General features: G+C 41.6%; 1 protein-coding gene across 1 annotated transcript; it reads left to right on the plus strand.

The window, feature by feature from the left end:
* The first annotated feature begins 6,724 nt into the window (after nt 1-6,724).
* On the plus strand, nt 6,725-17,785 carry IYD (iodotyrosine deiodinase). The gene is made up of 5 exons (XM_081856478.1): nt 6,725-6,999; nt 11,907-12,101; nt 12,807-12,966; nt 15,589-15,745; nt 16,819-17,785. The coding sequence occupies exons 1-5, from the start codon at nt 6,816-6,818 to the stop codon at nt 16,999-17,001; spliced, it is 879 nt and encodes a 292-aa protein (XP_081712604.1). The 5' UTR covers nt 6,725-6,815; the 3' UTR covers nt 17,002-17,785.
* The last annotated feature ends 6,524 nt before the right edge of the window (nt 17,786-24,309 follow it).

The following is a 24,309-nucleotide window of genomic DNA, read 5'->3' on the forward strand; positions in this document are numbered from 1 at the left end:
CAACTGGAGCGCTTTCAGGCCAGTGTTTCCCAATTATCCATGCTTCTACTGCATTTTTTTAGATTTGCATTGAGAGCACCTTCAAATCTCTTTTGTTATCCACCAGTATTTCATTTTCCATTCTTAAGTTGGGATAGAGTAATTGTTTGGAAGATCCTGCTTCCAAGTAAACATGCAATCAATTGTGCTGCAAGGGATGGGTCTGGTCTTGGATGTAACACTGCTTGGAAACTCATTGGCTTGGACTCAAGATGTCTCTCATGACCTCCCACTTCCCCTCTTCCATTGCAATCCTCTCTGCACACTTTTCCAGAGGATCCTCCAACCCACAGTATAAAGTTGCAATCTAGCATTTGATATGCTTGTATGAAGCGATATTTGATGACACCGTCGTACAAGACTAAGCTTAAGAAAAAAATAAATTCAAATTGTTTGCAAGCAAATTTCCCTTCAGTCCCATTATCTATGAATTCCCAAAGCAAACTGATTCTGAAATGCAGTGATAAGCAAATATAAATGATCATTTTGGGGGGGGGCAGGAATGAGTTAGTTTATCTTGCCAGATGCAGAAGATAATCTTGCATCGATTAACTGTTGCTGGTGGCAGTATTCCAATTGTCAGGCACGTTTTGATGGATCACTGCTAGGGGGCAATGGACCGGGATCAGTGCTTGCAATCTTCTGTAAAGATCCAGTGAATACAAGCCCAAGTGATATCTGTGCAATAAGCTGCAACTCTTCCCAGTTGTGACGGCCGAAGGTCCCTACCTTCCCACAATTGCCTAAGCCTTTTCCTTCCCCTGTTCCTTCCCAAGCAATCTTGAGAATACAGTTGGTATTAGTTGTTGTTGCTTTCAGTCTGCAAATGATATGCAGTTTAATGTGTGATGTTTTATCGTGTTTTTAATATTCTGTTGAGAGCTGCCCAAAGTGGCTTGGGAAACCCAAACAAATGGGTGGGGTATAAATAATAAAATCATCATCATCATCATCTTACACCCCCCCATATATGTTGGTAATGTGTAACTGGAAACTGAGATTTCTTCACTTCATCTGAGGATGTTAAATCTTCATGGAAGTGGTATACACGATTGCATTAAATCTTTAGCAGTTTAAGAAAAACATCTAGATAGCTTCATGCTAGCAAGGTAATGCTTTGCTGTGGTACATGGGAAGTACAGCTCTGTGACTTGTGGGGTGAGAGCTCACCATCCCTTTTTTAGGTGAGTGTGTTCGAAGGAAGGTGCAATGTTTTCACACCCTCTAGTGGCTGCCATGAAACATTACAGATGTGTGCTTTTAGGAATCGTGATTGAAAACTGCAGATGTGGAAAGGAGGGGATGCTAAAGAGAGTCAATTTGCTGTACAAGAGATGCTGTTTCACTGTCACGTGGAAAAAAAGACCATCTGCTACTAAGCTAATGAGAACAAAAGCCATCAGATTACTTCCTTTCTTCACCCTGTTTACTGCTCTGTGATTCTATCATGAAGAATTATCGTGCATTTAACAGGTGAAAATTGGAATGGATAATTGGATTCATAATTTTATGTTTTTTGGGAAGGGGGGAGGCAGAAGATTTTTGGATTCATCATTTGACCCCTCAATTACTTGCCTGCCTTAGCACAGAAATTCCTTAACACAGAAGTTCAAGGTTTTCAAAATAACTTGCTAATTTAACCGTGCAATCCATGCTGTCAGGACAAGGTAGGATTGTTACTAAATCCCTTATACTAGCATAAATCCAGGTTAATGGTGGTGCAGTGGTGTAATGGCCAAAAGCCTTTTTAGTGTAACTTTCCTGAAATATATGGGAAGAAGTGGAAGGGATTGGGGCTCAGTTGGAGTGGATCAGCTGAGCAGCCAGCTAGATTCCGATCATATCTTCCACAATGACAGAAATGTGCCGCCTCTGCCAGTGCACACTTTAAACAGAAAAATAGCCTTTATGACTAATGTGCACCTGCTAAAACTGATGGAGAGGCCCCACCTCCAGCCACAATGGAGGATAGGATGCCAATTAGCTCTCCATCTAAATATGGCGCAGCAGCAGCAGCAAATAAGACCCACCCAAGGAACACAGTTCATATATCAAAATACAGAACAGCTGCAGCAGTATGGGCTACCTTATTCCCCTCCTAGATTTAGAAAAAGCACACAAGTAAGAACGTTGTTGAAAGGGCACATCACACAAATGCAGTGGTCGGATACCCGCAACCTCGTGACTTGGTCCTGGGCATCACTGGCTCTAAGATATTATTACCAGGACCGTCGGTGTCTGAACATGAAGGAGCCTCAGCTTAACAGAAACCTCAAATTGTGTGAACATGGTCTAGGTTTGCTTTTGGGACGCCTAAAAACCTTCTCCCCGCCTTGTCCGATAGGTGCAGTACCTGGCTTGGGAGTGGCATAGGTCTGGGTCAAGGTGTGATAGGACTTCATAACTGGTAGCTCAAAGTGGCCACTTATACCACACACACACACCCAAAAAGGTGGGAGGAAAGGTGAGTCACGTCATCAAAAAAGAGGAGAAAAGAAGACAATAAGTTGCATAACATTTGAATATGCTAATTTTTATCTATTTATGCACATATGCATGCATGTTTAGAGAGAATTACTGCTGAGTTGCTGTCCATGCCCTGCGGCTCTCTGTTGATGGGCAACTTCAAGGCCACTGCTATCCCTCCATTTGGTTCTTCATCTTTAACCTGCACTTGGATATCTTCAAACGGAAGGCTGCTCTCTGAGCCCCTCAAATACAAGAGTGTCTCCGTAAAGCAGAAGACACGGCCACTCTACAGAACAGTGAATGAAGCAACCATTCTCTTCTCCTTCTTTCCCTCCTTTAAAAGGAGTACCAACAAGCAGTGCTTGAAGAGAGGAGGCCTCTGGGAAGCAAGTTTTCTGGGTCTCCTCCTGCTTTTAAGGATTTGAATTTGTTTAATTAACCCAAATGCTCTCTTTGGGAGCAATAAGAAAGACAGAACCTTTGTAAAGCTCCATATATGGCATGTGCTTGCCTCTTAAGGCAAAGCATTATCGAAATCCCTTTGAGTTGGCATTTCTTCATTAACATTAATTTCTGATTCATTCCTAAGGTTAATGTTTAGGGATTAATCATCCAAGGTAAAGCTTTACAAGTGCAAGAACTCACTAGAGCTTAGCAATATGAGTGAAGATTCTCTGAAGAGGGGGAGAAAAAGGCAGCATACGGTACATGCCCAAATACACACACACACACACACACACACACAGAGAGAGAGAGAGAGAGAGAGAGAGAGAGAGAGAAGAATAGCTGTGGCTTTGAAGTGTCGATTCAAATACTGTCTATTGCTGTTCAACCAACTGAACTAAGTCATTACTCACTTTTCAAGTCTTTTACAAATGCATTCTTAACTGGCTACTTTTATTTTGAAGAAAAAGCAGCCATGGTGCCCTCTTCCAGAAAGTGTTGTTCCTCAACACCAACCCCTCCTTGGCTGCTGTTTGCTGCCCAAATTGCTGTGTGTAGCAACAAGCGCTCTCAAGAGCAAGTCTCTCTCTCTCTCTGTGAGGGGTGTGTGTGTGGATTTTCAGCAAGGACCAGGATCAGCAGCACTTTCTGAATTAGAACCCCATGATTTTTTTCCCCCTCTTCAAAACAAAAGTGGCCAGTTCAGAATGCTTTTTTAAAAGTATGGAGACAAGGCCACATGCTTTGATGACAGAAAAAGATAAATTTAAGCACACTAAGTAGATAGAGGCAGATACATGTTTCTTATGTGGCTCACACATCACATTAAGCCATAGTTAAAATAAGCTGTGGGCCAGTGGGCTGAAATCATAAGCATTTTGCTCCTCCTCTGCTGCTGTGGAAGCAATCCATTGTTTGGCTCATCAAATCATCTAAACCTGGGCTTGCAATTGACTTTCTTCAAACAAACCACAAGGAGAAGCCAAGCATTGTTTTTGATTTACTACTTGTGGTTTGCTTTGAGAAATGTGATATGCGAGCCAGCTCAGTGATGGCACATGCTCCAATCATTGCCTGGAATTTCTAGCAATCCATTAATTTTTGCCTCTGAAACATGAACTACTTCTGCTTCAATTCAATGATCCTCTTCATGGGAAACAGGGGGCTCCTCCAAACAACCTCTTTATTCATACTGATTTGCTTGCACAAAGCTTACTCAGTTCTTGGGATGTACGAATGTGCCTCAGTCTGTTCCAACATTCATTTGCACTTTTATCAGGTATTTTCTGTTCAACCTACAATCCCCAGAGTTCCCTGGGAAGAGGGATTGATTGTTGAACCACTCTATGAAATGTAGCTTTACCCAACCCAGTACTGGATTTGCGTATTTATGAATAAGGTAAACAAGCTATAGCTTAGGGCCCCCTCTCTTGGCGGCCCCCAAAAAATTTAAAGGGAAAAAACTGGATGTACATTTCTAAAATATAAGATAAAAAACACATAAAATAAATTCTACATACAGCAGTGTTTTGTGATGTGTAGGCTCCTATAATGTAAGTAATGGGCCCCACCTGCTAGCCTGCTCCCTAAAATATCACCGGTTTGCTCATTTCTATATATAGGGTGCCTATATTCTGCATGTGCAAATGGCTTTAGATACCTATTAGGTCCATAAATTACCATATAGCATATATTCAACACAAAAAACAGTGACAGTTTGTTGTTGACATATAAAGGGCCCCATTACCTTCTGTAGCTTAGGGCCTCATCAAACCTAAATCCGGCCTTAACCCAACCTCTGTCTTTTTCAGACGAACAATAATTTAGGAACTTTTACCAGTTTGTAACCAAGTAACGCTTTACTGCCTGTGCAACTTTTTCAGCCTGCTGTGTGGAAAAGCACGGAAAAGCATTGCAGGCACAGGTTGTATATATGCGTAAACAAGCCATATATCATGAAGACACCACAGTCTCCACTGTGCCTCATTCACAAAAGGAAACCTTGAAGAAGCCCCTAGAACCCCTGCTTGGAGGTTGGGGTGGTGTGCAATAATCATCTGCATTTTAAGGGGATGCTCGGCAATATTTCAAATCATTTGTTTTTGCCTCTTCCTCACTACCAGTCCCCAGAAAGGATCTTTGTTTGAATGTGTGTATGAGAATTTAATTAAACTTAGTCTAGTTTTAATAAATCAGGGCATTGCGGGAGTTTTGTGAGGTTGGAGAGCAATGTAACGCAATCGCTTCAAATAAAGGCTTGGTGTATGCTTTAGTAGAAAATATTAAAGAGTGGGAAAAGACTTACCAAATAAGATTTAATAGGAAAGGGATTTGCAAGCATTATGAGCTGTCTTCACTTTGCTTTGCACTCGAAAATTAAACACCACATTACCTCAGGGAAAGTAACTTTTAAGTTATCTGTGTGAGAAGTACAGTCAGGGACCCTCAACTGACAAAGCCTCTTGGCTCCAGCTGATAAAGCGTCAAGGCGAGTTAAGCAGACGTGCAAATTTGGCAGCAAGGTGAGGAGGCCTGAATGCTCCACTCTGACCCTCATCTCCCTGACACTTAGATCAAGCAGGTTTTTTTTGAGAAAACCCAGCTTCTCCATAAAGGAACTTAACCTACAAAAAAACAATTATACAGGTAAAATGGCAGCAGGGGAGTGGGAGCTTTCCAGGGTTTTATACTGTCTGTCGCATAAGTCCCTGAAGGATAGAAGTCATGGCTGTGCCCAAGGTACTGCAGACGGCGTCCATTTTGCACGTGTCCAACTGATGCATGATGGGGCAGGGGCGGGGCATAACAGGAGCACAACAGGGCATAATGGGATGTAACAGGTTTCTGCGCACTCCACCAATGTGTGTGGGAGCCAGGAATGGAACCCACATGCAATATGGTCACCACTTTTATGAGTTCCTGACTATGGGAACAAGTTCATTCCCTTGAGGCCAAGGTAGCAGACCTGGAAAAACTAAAAAAGGCAGAGAGGTTGGTGGAGAGGTTACCTTGAAACCTTCAAGGGCATTATAGCTGTGTCCTGTTCCCATGGTGATAGCTCTCCTGTTGTCAGGGAGAATGAGATGAACATGTAAACAGGGACCGTGTAGAAGTAAGCATTGAGAGTGCAAGGACGCAAGATAGCACTTCAGAGAGGCCAGAGCATCACAGGTCAAAACAAGTGCCAAACACACTTGAAGAAAGAGACTGTACACAAGTGTTTATTCACAAATTCTAGAAGCCTCTGAGCCAAGATGGATGAACTTGAGTGCTTGGTCTTAGACTATGACATTGATATACTAGGAAAAACAGAAACCTGGTGGAATGGAGAGAACCATTGAAACATCTCTCTCCTTCCCCTGTGCATGGCCTGCACTGTTGCAAATCTGCTCTGGTGCATTGGGGGAAACCCAGAACAGATTTAGGGTAGGCAGATGTAGGAGATTGGGAGTACATTCCATTGCACACAGAGAAATCCTTGCTCTGATGGAATGTTCTACTTAGCGCTACATTGAATATAATCCTTTGTGTCTAACTCAATTCAGTTTTTAAATTTCGATATGTCAAAAAGTTGCTGAGCACTCTAACACTGAGTCAATTTTTTTCCAGAAAGGTCTAACTAACACTGGGCTAAAATAAATACTTCCAGCCTTTGGAAGGTATCCAGAAACTGCTGAAGGTTGAAGAGCAAGTGATTTGTGTAAACAGTTATGAAAGGTTCCTGGCTGCAGGGAGCCAAGAGAGCTGAACATTGCTCTTTTTCATTCAATGCGCCATTAGTTCCACCCCTTCTGTGCGTTTCAGTCTCGATCTCATCAAATCTCTCACTCTTTTGAAAGGGAAGCATTTGTTGCGTGCGGACTATGGCATTCTCTCCCCTAACTCCCGTCTTTGTAGCAATAATCTGTGTCTTGATTGTAATAATACTGAAAGGAAGCAGGAAGAGCAGCAAAAAAGAGCAGAGCAAAGCCTGCCAGAAGACAGAGTCTCGCCCGTGGGTGGATGAAGACTTAAAAGACAGCACCGATCTGCCTGTGGATGAAGAAGGTATGCAAGAGGAAGAAAAAAAAAGAGAGAGAATAGTTCAGCATTTGCATGCTGATGTTCCTCTAGTTTGGAAAAAAAGAAAGATGTGATCCCAGGGTTAAGCCAATTTTTGGTTACTCACAGTTAGGCAATGACAAATCTGCCAGTGTTGATTTCTCTGAGCTTCTCATTTTTCCAGTCTGAAACAGATATGGAAATGTGGATTGTTGAAGTTCCCAGGAAGATTTGTCAGCATTTTTGTGCCCATTTCTACTAATATGCTATTTTTGTGTCTGCAGTTTTGCCAAATATATGCATATTTGCAAGCAATTTTCTCTAACATAATGTATTTTTGTTTACTTTCTTCACTAATAGCATGCCTTTGTATGCACAGTCTCCTCTAATAAATGCATTTTTGTACACATTATTTGGCTGGAGAACTGCAACCCACAATTTGGAGAAGTCTGCATTTTGAAGAGCAGCTGCATTTGGGTGCATATATTTATTTCAGGAAGGGTGAATTAGAAAGGTGAAACAAAAATGAATTTGTCCCCCATCCATACCCATGGCTTGGGAGTCACCTGTGTCTCAAGAGCAGTAAAAACACATCTCTTGGGGTGACGGAGAAAATTAGTGAGAGTTCCTAATCATGTGCATTTCATTTGACATAGTGTTGCCAATGGGGTCCAAGAAAAGGACCCCACAGTGGTAACTGCAGCATCTCTCTCTGTGGGGCCTCCTCTATGGCTGTATAGTGTATGTAGGTAGTGATGATTCTGAAAGAGAAAATAAGCAATGGTGATTATATGGGCTGTGAGGAACAAGATTTGTAACAGCAACACTGTATGCAACACCAATTGAAAATGATTCTACGTGTCACTGATTAAAACACGTTAAAGAGATTTGCAGGGTTCATGAAAGAGGTTCCAGATCTAAGTACAGCTTCTGTGTATGTCTAGCCCTGGATGGATTGGGGATTTTCACTTCTTCCTCAACTTAGTGGATAATTTTGCATTAAAGGTAACAGTTCATTTGCAATCCTATAGTCACTAATCTGGGAGTAAGCCCCACTGAATTCAGCAGGACTTACTTCTGAGAAGCCATGTATAGAATTGCCTTGTAAGTCTGCCTAACATAGACTGTGAGCTTTCTAGATGGAGAGTGTGTCAATTTCATGTGCTATATGGTGTCTGTGACGCTGGTGATCCTAAGTAGATCTTAAATAATTAACAGTGAGTGCCCTAATCCTTTCTAAACAAAAAAAAAGGGAAGTGTCCGATGTGAAAAAAGTCTCCATTTTTTATGTCTCACCTAAATGATTCTCTTTTTCTTCCATATCTCCTTTTGCTTTTCACTTCTCAGTCCATGGGCCTAGCCAGGATTTATGTTAGGGGGCAGGCTTTATGTTAAAGGGGGGGGGCAGAACCTCAGTTAGTTAAGTATTTTTATTGCTTTACTTGATTTAGGGTGGGGCAGCTGCCCCCCTCTGCCCCCCTCCCGGCTATGCCCATGTCTCTGTCTAGGAATTTAAATGATCCAAATAAAAAATGCTGCCCTAAATATCCGCCCTCAGATTAGAATACTCTTTATAAGTAGAAGGTAATGGGGAAATCTCCAGTTGTGTGTGCTGTGTAATGAACACACAACTGCAAAACATTCCTGAAGCCCTTTAGCATGGTCTCTCTCCCCACCTCTCTGACACTGACACACACACACACACACACACACACACACACACACCACACTCTTTGCTTCTTATCAACAGAACAGTAATTTCGGCTTGAGCTGCACTTGATTAAAGTCCAAGATCGCTGCCAGTCAAGCACCTTTATCTCTAAGGAAATTAAAGCAGCTAAGCTAATACCTCTGTGAGAAAATAGTCTTTTATCCCCATGTTTGCAGTTCCAGGGCTCAAAATAACTCAGAACAATACCTTCTGTGCAGTGTTTTTGTGGAGAATAAGGAAAACCATCTTGCTCGGGACAGTTTCTGGTCCTTTTTTGTGCCCACAGCCGGTCCGCCCATGGCGGACAGGTTGTCTAATCTGAGTGCAACAGGGCATCTACACAATATTGTGCTTTAAACTGGGTTGCATGCCACATGTTAATGTTTCTGACTGAGGACAGAAAGTGGAAGAGAAAGCTTTTTCAAATGAAATGTGTATTTTAGCCAATGAAGGTTTGTAGGAAATCCAAATGTAAGAAATGGTGGGGGGGGGAGAGTTAATAACAGATTTGGGTTGGAGGGATGCAAAGTCCAATGTAAGCATTATTTGTAAAAAGAAAAGAAAAGAAAAATGCTTAACATTTTGCACGTCAACCACGTTAAAAGCTTTGTGGTGGATGAGTCAGGCAACCCATATGATGGAAACCTGCAGCCAGCGTAGTCAGAGAAAATAAGCAGCTTCCACAACCCGGATTATGGGATGTATACCATTCATTAGTGACATGGTAGGTTGGTTGTGATTTACTCAAAGTTTTCTATCTGAGCTCTGTAGATTTCTCATAGAGCAGAGGAAGCCTAGGTAGGAACCCAATAAAGGTTACAGCTTAGTATTTTATTTATAAAGTTCCTTTTAAATTAAGCATTAACTCACATTCTGAAAATAGCCCATGTCTGCTTGGAACATACACAAATAAACCTAGTAAAAAAAAGGGGAGGTATAGAAATTATCAATCTATTCATGAGACTTGATGGCATTCTTCTACAATTATTTTTCAAGAATAATAACAGTAGCAATCTTGATAGTCAGTCACCCAGTTTTACAAACACCTTTCTCACTTCATGTCTTACTGGAGATACTGTTGCCAGGACAAAGTCCTCATTGGTGATTTTGATAGCACAGAGCTGAGGAACCTATGGCTTTCCTGATGTCACCAACTCCCATAATTAATAATTACTGTCCATCCTGACAGAGGCTGATGGAAGCTGGAGGGAGAGAGCACAAGTTCCCTGTTCCTTCTATGTTGGATCAATGAAGATGTATCATGCGTCTATTGCTGCCTGGAATAACTCAAGATTCAGGAATAGGTTTAAAGCTAGATTAATCCAACACATAGAACTATATACATACACCATAGTTAACACCAATATATTTCCAGAATGCCCTTAGGATTTGGCTCAGGAGATTCAGGACAATGGAAGGGTGTGTGAGTGAGAGACGTCAGAAACCAATGAAATCGCATACCTCTAACCCAGCAGTCCATTATTTCGAGCCCCCTGAACTGCTTGGATGGAGTCTCTAGACTCACTTAATGGAGCGAGGTAGCAGTTTGGGAAAGGTTAAGAATGCTTCAAAGCAATTTTTGTGATTTTTGACTGCAGCTAAAGAAGACACTCTTTACCACCTTCAGCAGCTCAATGGTTTTTTAAGTGGAAAAGGTGCAGAACATACTGTTTTAGCGTCACAAATGTCACTGCTGCAGGCCAAATGTTGTTCTCCTGTTTCAAACCTGTGCTCATTTTCTTCTTTTATATTATTATGAGAAAATGCATACTTGAGAGTAAGTAAAGATGAACACAGTGGGACTTTGTATCTGAAGAAGTGTGCATGCACACAAAAGCTTATACCCAGAACAAACTTAGTTGGTCTCTACGGTGCTACTGGACAATTTTTAAATTTATTTTGACTGCGTCAGACCAACATGGCTACCTACCTGAATGAGTGGGACTTGTTTCCCAAGTAAATAATATATAGGACCAAACTGCACAACTCTGTTTATTGTGACCATTTCAACTGATAATCACTTTGCAAACCAGAAAATAAGAAATGGAGAGCTTTACACTTCCTTATTGTATCACAACAGGTCCAATTTGAACTTTAGACTAGTCAATATCAGCTACTAGTATTAAATTTGCATTATAAGGGACACCCCTTTTCAGAATGGATTTTTAATGTCTTTTAAATAGCTTACACAGTAATGGAGATATCACTCTCATATTTACTGGGTTTGCAAGGGCACTGGAAAGAGTGTTTACAAAGCAGACCAGCTTTCATTGATTTTATAAGGTCAGATTATAACCATCCCACCACAATTTGTGTTATTAGAAAATATAACTCATGGCATGTATTATTAGTAGCATTTTTTATTTGTTCTTCTTCCTGGGACTCTAAAAATCATCACAACTCCCAAGCACTGCTCCTCCCACACAGTGACACAGATTTGTCTCTGCAGAATCTCTACCTAATCTATATTCTTGGTGCAGGGCTACCTGTTACAAAAAAAAGATAATGCCAACCAAAATGGCGGGCTCTCTTCTCTGCTGTAACGTGAAGTTAAAGTTGCCTCCATGTCCTTACATCATCATGCTGTGTATTTATACATCTCTGCCATTACTGGTGGGGGCTATGAAATGCACCATGCAATGCCATCAGAATGTGTAGGCTATTTTGCTAGGCATTTTGGAGGGGTAGGGGAGCACTAGAGGCATAGAGGGGCAGTGACTCCATAGAATCATAAGAGTTGGACAGGACCTCATAGGTCATCAAATCTAGTTCCCATCTTGATGAAGTTGACCCAGAGCCAGACGTCCTCAACAGGTGGCTGTCCCACCTTCCCCTGCTTGAAGACCTCCTTTTTCATAAGGTGTTCTGCCCAGAGTTCCCTTGCGCTCTTCCAGGCCTGTCTTTGCAATGAGCTGTGCTAGAGATTGTTTTTATCCACGGGAAACGTGTTGACTGACATTACTGGGTTGTTTCTGTTTCTGTTTTTATTATGTATTTTGTGTGTAGTTTTGTGCTGTGAACTGCCCTGAGATCTACAGATATAGGGTGGTATACAAATTTAATCAATCAATCAATCAATCAATCGTGCTTTACATTGATATATATCAGAAAAACATGTTTAATAATTTTCCCACAGCAAGTTAAGCAAATCTCTTATGGAAAATAGGTAACCTTCTCCTCTGCTTCTCCTCTCCCCACTCAGATGATGGTGATGAATGGCAAGGCTTAGATGACAACATTGCACACATCCCCCTTTCAACCGAGCGATATGCTGAAGAAGACATGGTGAAGAGATCAAAGGCTTTCTATGAGCTTCTCAATAAGAGACGATCAGTCCGGTTTATAAGTGACGAGCCGGTTCCAAGAGAGGTCATTGACAACGTGATTAAAACAGCAGGTACTATGCTGCCTGAATGGATTCCCAGGGAGTGACAAAAACGCTGCGCAGACATTCTAGTATCCCATTGGCTTTAATGGTAAATGTGTTCAAGTGATATTATGAATTGATGTCTGCAATAGGAGCCAGCAATGGTAGTGAAGAAGAGGAGGGGGACACCCCTTGTGTCAAAATTCACAGCTGGCTTCAATATTCCTCAAAGGATCCCCTCCCAGCATTCTAGCTGTGTACATGTTTTTTTTCATTATGCTGGTGTGATGGGAAGCCTTGCATGCCGCCAGGGTAATGTGAGAAACCAAGGACCACACAGGAAGAGACACAGCCCAGAAACACTGGCATTAGATCACTGGCCCTGCAGCTAGACTCCAGCTGACCATTGGCTGTGCTGGTTGAGGCACGTGGGATCTGGAGCCCAGTAACATCTGAATGGCCACAGGTTCTCCATCCTTGCTCTAGAGCCTAGAGTAGATCTAAACATCTCAGGCTGCATTTCAGCACTGGGTTGCAAAGCGTGTTATCAGAATTTGTTTCCTCTCCCCACAGACACCTTCCTTGCTCCCATAGTACCCTTCCAATGAAAATCAAATAAATCATGGAATTTGAAGAGCTAGGGTGAGATCTCCTGGGTGTCATAAGGTTTAATTTTCCTTATGTTTTTGTGGCACAGCTTCCTTTAATATGGGCATTTATTTGATTTTATTAAAGGAACATCTCCCAGTGGGGCACACACGGAACCTTGGACCTTTGTAGTAGTGCAAGATGCAGAAATAAAACACAAGATCCGGGAGATCATTGAAGATGAAGAAGAAATAAACTACAAAAAAAGGATGGGGGACAAATGGGTTAATGACCTGAAAAGATTGAGGTACCAATACCAGTGTGATACTGACTTCTCCAGGCAGCTTCTGTGGCTTAAATATGTCTTTTATTATGCTTTTTGGAGAAGGCCTGGAATCAAAATGTGTGAGAGACAGGATATTGGACAGGATATTATAGCTATAATTCAGGATATTATAGATATAATTCAAGGTGCTGGTTTTAATTTTCAAATCCCCAAATGGGTATAGGAGCAGGAAATGTCAGTGAGCACCTGAATCTTCTAGATTCCTCTTCTAAGACCCTCTTCTAATGTTCTAAAAGAACATTTTATTCTGGAAACAATGGAAACAGAGTATTTTTATTTCTATGTAGTCCAGACACAATCTAGATTTACTGCATTTTCTTTTTGCCCTGTGAAAGTGCCTCTTGAGAAAGTGGTTTCATTCCCAATATAAACATTTGGTGCAGATAAATTCTGCATTATCCCACAATGAATCCATTGGAAAACAGATAAAAACTGATGTTTGTAGTCCTAGCAGTGTGTGTGTGTGTGCGCGCGCGTGCGTGCGCTCACATCTGCACAACAATGTCATGTGTTGGAGTATACTAAGATCAAAACCACCACTTTTTCATTCACCTGGGGCAAGTGCAGGGGCAAAAGGACATTGATAACCCAGGGTTGCCATAAGTCCGGAATTTCCCAGACATAGCCGGGATTAGGCCATCTGTAACAGAAACCTGGTGGAAATCGCTTAAATGTCTGGGAAAATCCAAACATATGGCAACTCATGTCGGAAGTGCAAATTTTGGAGAATTTCCTAATCAAGCAGAGAGTTTTCAAATATGTATCAAGTAACCATATTCCACCCACGTGGATGGCAAGATCCAGAATAAATTCAGATTGAAAGCAGCATGTTGCGGATGAGCACGAATGATTCCAGATTCAGGTAAACTACATTTTGGTGCTACAAATGGGTAAGTGTGCATACATAGCCCTTAGATAGTGGCATAAAGTCCAAAAGGGTTTGGTATCTTCAGGTGTTCTTCTAAGCTTAGACTATGAGGGAGGGCCAATGGTACAAATGTGCTAGCAGTGCCCCATTGACTATCCATGAGTTGATGAACGGATGTCTGATCTGGGGAGCCTCCCTGTACAATGTAGAACCTTGAAAAATCAGAGAGACTCTATTGTGCAGGGAGCCTACATAAGTGAAGTCGACACCCCACTTCAGGCAACATCCATTCAGCTCATAGAGGGTCACAGCAATGGGGAAGGCAGAGGATCCCTGTATCCCACTCACATATGGAATTACTGAATCAGAAAAATACTTGGAAGAAGGCTGATGTCAGCATTTGTGAGCCTAAGCCTGATTTCAACAGTGGATTTACTTGCCAGTCACATATATTTTAATGGGACTTATCCATATATAAGTGGTTACAGGATCACAGCTCCCATTCAATGTTTTATTTGTATGTGGCTGATTCCTCTTTTATTATTTTCAATAAATAACAGACACTATTGTTTGAAGAACAGCATATATATTTTCTAAAAATTAGTAAGTGCCAGGGATGTTAACTAATCTGAGAGATAGATTTTTTAGAAAAGCTTAGGCTGAAAGTTTCCAGATTAGATTAGGTTTTCAGTAAAGAACTTGGAGAGATTTGCTGCCCTTTAAAAGCAACTCACTTATTTCACTGTTTAAATATGTATTTCTAACACTCCGTTCTTGCTTTCTGAAGCTGAAATAGAAAGCTCAAGGGAACGACTTCTAGCTGGAAAAGGGAACTTTTCTAATTTCATCAGACTTCAGGGTTCACTATGTAAATAGCATCAATCCATCACTATGTCTTTATTTTTTATTGAAAATGTTTATATCCCAACTTTCTGTCCATCAAGGCATCCTTGACACCCCCTACGACAGCTAAAAGCAACAAGAGCAAAATGTAACTTGTGGGTGGTCCAGTCCAAGACTCTGACCACACACACATGCTTCTCCATAAAAGTCTGGCAGCTTAAACAGATGGAATATATATATTGTTGTGTGCACCCCAACCCGCAAGCAGTGAGAGACCCCAGAGATTCCAGCACATACGCAGGGTTTGGTTTCTTTGGAATGGATGTCACTGGATATCATGGTGTATTTAGGATACTGTATATGGTTTTGTTTTTACAAGCATACAATCTGAGTATAAGATGGAAGGGCTTGTAGCATTAACACTCCAAAAGATCTTGCTTCCTTGTGACATCCCATTTGTTTTTGGTTTTGGTTTTGCTTTTAATGATATAGATTATAATAAGGTTACCAGATGTCCCCCTTTCCCAGGGACAGTCCCCGGATTTACAAATCAGTTCCCATACAAAATACATTGAAGTTGAAAATGTCCCCGGATTCATTGGAAAAAATCTGGTAACCTTAGATTATAACGCAGGACCTATATTGCCGATAGGGAAAACTACAACCAACCTACGCACATGTTTTAGAAGCAATTAGGACCAAAAATGAGGAGCGACCAGTTGCTAAATATTTTGATTCCGAAAAGCACAGACTGCCAGACTTATCAGATTAGAGCAAAGTGTTGTATATAGCCAGGGGAGGAAGGTTAGCCAATGCAAATATTTTATGTGGAGCTAAAGGTTAAATAACATTTTACAAATATCCTTTTCTAGGACAAACTGGATAAAAGAATACTTGGATGCAGCTCCCTACCTGATTCTTATTTTCAAGCAGGTGTATGGAAGGCTTCCAAATGGGAAAAAGAAAACCCACTACTACAATGAGATCAGTGTGTCTATTGCCTGCGGCATCCTCCTCGCTGCACTCCAGGTATGCTTGCAATTTGGGAAAAAGCAAGAGGTGGATGAAACGTAAGAAATGTGCAGCAGGTATTCAAGATAGTAGCCTCTAGGGAAGCCTCTCAGTAAATTGTGTTCTGGGTCACATTGGCTAAGGTGAGGAAGGCAGGGAAGGGCTTAAAAGGAAACAGACCATATTTCCAGGTATCCCAGAGCAGGAAAAACACCTGTGGGAGAACCCTAGGGTTATTTCCAGGCCATCTCTCTATTGAGCATTCATCCTGACTTATTTGCAGAGAGGCTAGATATTGTGGCATCAAGCAATTCCCAATGCTTGTCATTTTCCTGAATGCAAAAGGTCCATGGAGGGGAGTGGCTTTGTTGCACAAGAGCATCAAGTCTAAAGTGCGCAATCTGAATTTGTCAATTTAACAGTCTGGAAGTTCCCTAGGAGAAGCAGATGCTCAGGCACAACTTTTAGGTTAGCATAGGCTGCATTGAATGTTTGAGCAAAAACACACAGAGAAATACTGTGGTCTGTAACGTAAAGTATACATAAGTATATATTTAGATACAAACCAGAGAAAGCTGAGCTTGCCTCAGTCCCACTGGGGCTCCAATGCTAAACATACGTAGGAGCATGGGAAGCTTATACCGAGTCAGATCCATTTAACTGCACCTAGGACCTCCAACATGCAAAGCACACAACTATCCCTGAGCTACTGTGGCTCTTCTCCATTTATTCCAAAGCAAGTCCTACTAAGCTCTTTGGGCCTGCATTTTAGTAAGCAGGCTTGTTAGAACATCAGCCTCAAGCATTTAACTGTGCTGTTTGTTTCAGTGGGACCCAGCCCCCATTCTTCAAATAAGGTTATGCACACCATTGCAAGTCACATTTGCTTTGCAGTTTCATGAGCTGCAGAATTTTACCCCTTACATAACGGGAAGGGGAACCACCAAAATAACTAATATGTATAGCAAAAAGGACAAAAGAGTCTAACAAAATTATTCATTTTTGTGAACATGTAAAGAAGGAAGTTTATAGAGCACAGATAAGGGAGGTGATAGATGCTGTGTTCCTAGAGTGTTCCTTTTCTTCTTTAGAATGTGGGTCTGGTGACGGTTACCTCTACACCCCTGAATTGCGGCCCACGCCTAAGGGTGCTGCTTGAGCGTCCAACAAATGAAAAGCTACTCTTGCTGTTACCTGTCGGCTACCCCAGAAAAGATGCTACTGTGCCAGACCTGACACGGAAACCACTGGAAGACATTATGGTGGTTGTATAAGCAAGGAGCACTCAAGGAGACCCTTGAAAATGTGTTGCTGTCAAGAGTTTTCTGCAAATTGTTTGCTTCCTTTGGCCAGCTGCATTGGGCACGTTCAAGCGGGCAGCAGCCTCCTTGACAACAAGCTCGTGTGCACCCAGAATCACATGGAGAATGGTGCACGTGCAAACCTGCTCACATGGAATTCACACAACTGTAAATGGTTGTGTATTTTGCACGTAGCATCCACCACAATCTCAAAAGTGTGGTAAAGTCCAAAGGAATCCACTTAGAGGAGGCAGCAGCATGTCTAAGTCAGTGCATATTCTATACACCTTTTCTGTCTTCTTAGCTATGTTTTATGTCTATCTCTGCAGTTGTTTAGATACCATCCAAGTTCCAATAATGACAGCAGGTGCACTCGCTAATAACAGTAAGCAATCAGAATTAGTAAAGTGAGTACGGAGTAGTTAATTGATCAGTATTATTGATTACTCCAAGGGCAAATACACAATGGCATTTCAATGACCTTCATCACTTTAATTTTCACAGTCCCCTGATCTGAATCCCATAATACCTTTTCTTAATATTTTGGTATTTTGATTTGCATAGAATATGTATGCGTTCGGACAGTCAGTTCCCAGTCTTCAGCAATGCCCTCTGAATATGAATAAGGTTTCTATTGCTCAGTGCACCATCCTCTCTGCTTTTAGCTCTGAAGAGAAAGCTAATATTTACAGAGATAGTTTTAAGTGTCACTCACAGCTTTGTCTGGGAGCATGTGAAATCATCATAGGGAAGGGAGCCAATGGCTAGGGTTGTGGGGGTACCTAGCCTTTATAGCCAATGGCTAGGGTTGTGGGGGTACTGGTCTAAAACATCTGGAGAGCACCAGGTTGCAGATGCTTATAGTACATCTAGGATAAGTGAGTTTTAAGTCAGAGTCCAGCAGGTTTATGCAGGATTTAGCTCACCAGCATCTTTCTTTTTGGACAGGCACTTTTCTGCTGCTTGTTGATTAATGAATTAATTAAGCTGGGGTATTGAATCTTTTTAGTGTGAGAGCTACATTCTTTTGTGGGTAACTTTCTGGGACCCAGATGCCAGTGATGGGTTGACCCAAAGCAGGGCACAGGTAGTGCTGTGGTCTAAACCACTGAGCCTCTTGGGCTTGCCAATCAGAAGGTTGGCAGTTCAAACCCAGATGGGCAGGGTATAAATAATATATTATTATTATTATTATTATTATTATTATTATTATTATTATTATTATTATTAATCCCTGTGAAGGAGTGAGCTCCTGTTGCTCTATCCCAGCTCCTGCCAACCTAGAAGTGCAAGAACATACCAGTGCAAGTAGATAAATAGATAATGCTGCGGTGGGAAGGTAAACAGCGTTTCTGTGCGCTCTGGTTTCTGTCATGGTGTTCTGTTGCACCAGAAGCAGTTTAGTCATGCTGTCCACATCATGCTGTCCACATGACCCAGAAAGCTGTTTCTGGACAAACATCGGCTCCCTCGGTCTGAAGGCAAGATGAGTGCCGCAACCCCATAGTCGCCTTTGACTGGACTTAACCATCCAGGATCCTTTATCTTTTTACCCACCCACCACAGAAATCCACCACCTACATGATAATAATAATTAAATACCACTCTTTTCCAATCTGAATGACATCCAAGTAACTATGCATAAGACTGCAACTGTGCAGCCAACTTGTGTTGAAGTCTGACGGTTGCTTGTAGTGTGATGCAACCAGGAGTTTTTCAGAGTGAGCAGATGCAGTTATATCAACTAATGTTATCAGCTGTGATGGAAAGATGTAAATATGCTGGTTGAAAGTATGTTTTTCAGGATTTTGAAGCATAAAACATTTGGAACATTTGGAACATTTAGAACACATGTGGCTGGATCACAATTGCCATCAAGTCACAGCCTGCAGGGCCAGGTATAAAAATGGAATCACATCTACTTTTAAGGATGGTATGGCAAATGATCCTGTGAACCGCCCTGAATCCTGTGAACCTGCAGGTGTAGGGCAGTATAATAATAATAATAATAATAATAATAATAATAATAATAATAATAGTTTCAAAAAAAATAAATATCATAGGTATTTCCTACACCACTGTTGTTTAAAGTTGGCAATACTCAGCCACATCTTATGAATTCAAAGATAGATGTTTTTGCTTTTATACTTCCTCCTAAAATAGTATCTTTGATAAAATGAAACAATCAATATGTAATTATCTTACTTGCGTTAATTAAATCCTTTATGTTGCTTTTCTTTTTTAAAATTATTATTATGCTGTAACATTAACAACAATAAACAGTTCAAATGTTATGATGGTTGACCATTCTTTGTGTTAGGAAGTAGAGTCTCTCAAATGCTTCAGTTCAGGTTCTTCTCTGGGTGTCTGTAATTATGGATCCTCCTGCCAAGCCCCAGAACTGTTGATGTGATCCATACAACTATAAGGGATAAAGTGCATATACAGTCATATCTCAGGTTACAGGCGCTTCAGGTTGTGTGTTTTCGAGTTGTGCACTGCGCCAAACCCAAAAGTACCGGAACAGGTTACTTCTGGGTTCTGGTGCTCGTGCATGCGCAGAAGCGCTAAATCACGCTTTGCTCATGCGCAGAAGTGCTGAATTGCGACCTGCGTGTGCACAGATGTAGTGCTGCAGGTTGCGAACGCTGAGGGTTGCGAACGTGCCTCCGCACGGATCACATTCGCAACCTGAGCGTCCACTGTAATCTTTGGCCAAAAGACAACTATTTTAGGAAGATTTCTGTAAGCGGACTTGAAAAAGAAAATCTCTTCAGACATCACGTTTCTCTCTACAGTGGTACCTCAGGTTAAGTACTTAATTTGTTCTGGAGGTCCGTTCTTAACCTGAAACTGTTCTTAACCTAAAGTACCACTTTAGCTAATGGGGCCTCCTGCTGCCGCTGCACCACCGGAGCACGATTTCTGTTCTCATCCTGAAGCAAAGTTCTTAACCTGAAGCACTATTTCTGGGTTAGCGGAGTCTGTAACCTGAAGCGTATTTAACCTGAAGTGTATGTAACTTGAGGTACCACTGTAATGGCTTGCTGAACAAGGAAGAATGTGAAAATGCTGCACTAAGAAGAACATTGATTTTAACAACCATCCCAGCACAAATTCTCTAGCCACAATAGCAAGCCCAATGTGAATCCATCGTGATATATAGCAAGATGTAAGTGCCACAGTGATAAATGATTTCCATACCATCAGAGAAATCTCCTGAAGATGCATAAGCCTGTCTACCATTAAAAATGTAGTCTCTCATTTAAAAAAAGGAAGAAGCTGCTGTCATGTCAATAATGAAGTATCTGGCACAGTTTAGACACAATGAAATGAGGGCACCAGTAGTTTTGTTAAGGAGAGAGAAGGAATTGCTACCTGCATGTTGTAAACATCTTATATGCATACAAATGGTTCCAAAACCAATTTTAAAATCATGACAGGCATAAGGCATAAATAACAGACATCAAATGCTAATTATTTCTGAAGTCTTAATGGAAAAGCTACACTGTTTCTCAGGACTAATCCTAGATATAGTGGCAGACCCTCCAAGGCTCCCTATTTTCCAGGGACAGTCCCGGATTTACAGAAGCCGACCCAGTTTCTGATTTGATCCCGGAATGTCCCTCTTTTCCTTAGGATGTCCCTATTTTCATTGGAGAAACATTGGAGGGTATGGAGTCATCCAGCCCCCAAGCCATCTAAGGCAGCCCTGTATGGGGAAGATTGTAATGTTTAATGTTTTATTATGTTTTTCTATATGCCGTTGAAGAGTATGTAGTCGGTGTTTCTGGTTGTGAAAAGTTTATGGAATTTGATGTAACTTTTAAATACTTAAATCACATTGAGACTTATGTGGAAGACAATTCATAAATTTAAACAAGTAAAATAAAATTCGTATCATTTAGTTTATATTTTTAAATTACAAGCAAGGCCATATAGAATTTACTGGACCAAAAAATGCAACTGTGGTGTTATCTCTAGACCACTAGGTGGCACAATTACTCTGCTTGAAATGTGTACTCTTTAACCTAGTTTATGACCTATCAAGTCAAATACAGCCCATCAACTAGGAATTATGACATGCCTGGTGCTTGACAGCCATCCAGGTTTTTTTGGTTTTTTTACGATTCCTAGGCAGGCACAGAACAGAAGCTTTATGAAGGTCCTATTGAGGAGGGCACCATAAACAGGTAAGCTACTGCTTTCAGCTTGGTAAACCACAAGTTTTACAGGTCTGCTTTAGATAAGCCAAGGCATTGTTTTGCTGTTACTTTTTCTTGGACTTTCCTTATTGTTTGGTGGTTTGGCAACAAAGTGAATGTAATTCCAGGAAATCATGCTTAATATTTCCAAGTGAACCACACAGAACTATTTATATTATAATCCTTTCCTTGTAGTTTATTGTGCAAAAGGAGGGTGTTGACTATCACTTCCTATATGGTTCTTTTATCATTTTGATTGTATGCTATGCTCTCTTGCTTATACTTTTCCATTTGCAAAGTATTCTTATGCTAGTGAATGAGACTTTATATGTGAAGTTGAATCAGCAACCACTTTCACATGGGAGAATTCTTGAACCAGCAGTACCGGTATTTGTCAGTGGGTGTTACAAATTTACAGTTAGAAGGAAATGAGACCTAGACTTTTTACTTCAAGTTAAACTCCATTCCTGTAAACCAGACACAGGCAAACCCGGCCCTCCAGATGTTTTGGGACTACAACTCCCATCATCCCTGACCACTGGTCCTGTTAGCTGAGGATGATGGGAGTTGTAGTCCCAAAACATCTGGAGGGCAGTTTGCCTATGCCTGCTGTAAACCATGTCTGTCTGAGAAGCAGGCTAACATGAGAAAGACTGATCTAACTCCCTAATCAGTTTTGAAGTTTGTATTATATTTCTGGCTTGAGCGTTTTATCTAACATTTATTTAGGAGGAGGTGCATCATTATTGCAAAAGCTGGGCTGCTATTTCAAGGCAGAATTTACTGCAAGAACTCAGCTCCCCCACCTGGTATTAAACATAATTAGCAGGCAGGTAACATGAGGTGAGTGGGGCTGAGAGACTTCAGAGAAGTGTGACTGGCCCAAGGTCACCCAGCAGCTCCATGTGGAGGAGCGGAGACACGAACCCGGTTCCCCAGATTACAAGACTACCACTCTTAACCACTACAGCACACTGGCTCTCTGAAGGGCAACAATGCAGCCCCATTACAAAATTACTCTTGGAGTCCAGTGTTGCCATCCGCTGCTGTTTTGTGGAATTTCTATCTTGTTGGACTCTATGTCCTCTTTGATATCCAGAGCAACTTTCTATCGAGTTTGTATCCAGAGACAACCACGTCCAGCAGTTTCCACCAGATTTCCATTCCATTCCACAGGTTTCCGTTACGCCCACTATAACTATGCTCTTAAACAAAAACAAAAAACAAAACCAGAACAAAAACCCAAGCTCTTCTGCTTGCTCATCTTGGCTCAGAGACTTCTAGCAACAGCATAAAAAACAAATATACATATTGTCTCTTCAAAAATGCCTCTGCAATGTGAATTTTTTCCTATGGGACTGTAGCCTCTTTTGACTGCTATCATGTCCCTTTGCATTTTCATTGCCTTGCTCTACCTCTTCTGCTTTTGGACAATCATAAGCATTTTCACCCACATCCTTTGGGGATGATTTATCCTGAACAAGACACTCCTCAGCTCCCGTTGACTTTCACCCAGCAGTGAAAGTGGGAGAGAGCCAACAGGAGCAAGGAGGTACGGGGACTGGAGGAGTGAATCATTACCTGCTGCACACCAGGAGTTATCCAGTAGTAAAACTTGCAGGTGCAAATACAGTGGTACCTCAGGTTACATACGCTTCAGGTTACAGACTCCACTAACCCAGAAATAGTTCCTTGGCTTAAGAACTTTGCTTCAGGATGAGAACAGAAATCGTGCTGTGGCGGCGCGGCGGCAGTGGGTGGTCCCATTAGCTAAAGTGGTGCTTCAGGTTAAGAACAGTTTCAGGTTAAGAGCAGACCTCAGAACTGCAGTCACATCAAAACAGCGGTGACTGGTTTTGCCTTTGAAGCACATGCCTTTCCACAGAGAATCCTGGGAACTGTAGTGTTATCCTTCACAGAACTACAATTCCCAGCACCCTTAGCAAACTACAGCTCCCAGAATCCTATGTGGGAAGCCATGTGTTTTAACAGCTACTGCAAATCAATGATCCTAACACAAAAACTCTAAAACTGCCCTCAGAATTGTTTGTAGATCTGGATCTTCTTTCTCCATACCTCTGTGCTAAAACATGGTGTGGAAGAACTGCCCTCCCAAAATTCCACCCTTGCACACAGTGCTATTTGACTGTAGCAGCCTGAGTTGTCAATATTGTGGCCGTCTGCAGCAGTACTTAGTGAGAGGGCTCATTTGAACCCAGACTTTTTAAGTGCAAGTCATCTTACTCAAAGCCTCTACTTCAAATAAATGGTATCTTGTGGACACAGCACAGCTATCAGATCCACAGCTTTCCTGACACCATCCATATGTTTAAGTCACATGGGATCTCAAGGGTGATTCAGAAGCATTTGGCTATTTCTTCCAATTGGTGGATTTTATATTATTTGGCATCAGTGAAAAAGGCTGGCAAGGGGAGGTTTTGTGCGATGCCAGCTGCTTGGCAGAGGATGAAACGATGCACAAAATGTTTAATTACTCCCCAGATCCCCAGAGACTGAATGTTCTTGGAGGGTTTTTAATCCAAAAGGGGAAGAGGAAAAGTGGAGGGTGGGAGATCAAGGGTGGCCAGAAAACAGCATTTGTTTGTTTTTGAGTTCTTAGCCCATTTAATACTGGTAAATTCCTCAACCTTCTGTATGATTTAATGGTTGTCCTTCCTGGTATTTTATGACATCCACCCTCCCCCAAGGAGCCATGCAGTGTGAATAAGGACTATGTCTCCATTTATGCTGATTGACTGGAAATAGATCCTCTGGGGAAAGGAACGAAGGGGATGCAGATTTATAGAGAACGGAACAAAGAACAGGTCTGTCTCCTTAACACAAGACACCTCCTGCCTAAGTGTATTTTCCCCACCTCCCAACACACATACACTTCTCCTGTGTACCATATGGAAAGCTTGTTCTTCATTTCTTACTCCACTACACAGTTTGCCACCCTTATTCTTCCTTATGAGTGGAACCTGTGGGTTGCTGGCTTCTGTCTATTCCAAAGTGCATAAACACAAGGTAAAGTGAAATAAAATAACTGGAGGAACTCAACATCACATTCTGATGA

This window comes from Podarcis erhardii (genome assembly GCF_964252035.2).
Source record: "Podarcis erhardii genome assembly, chromosome: 3".
Taxonomy (NCBI): domain Eukaryota; kingdom Metazoa; phylum Chordata; class Lepidosauria; order Squamata; family Lacertidae; genus Podarcis; species Podarcis erhardii.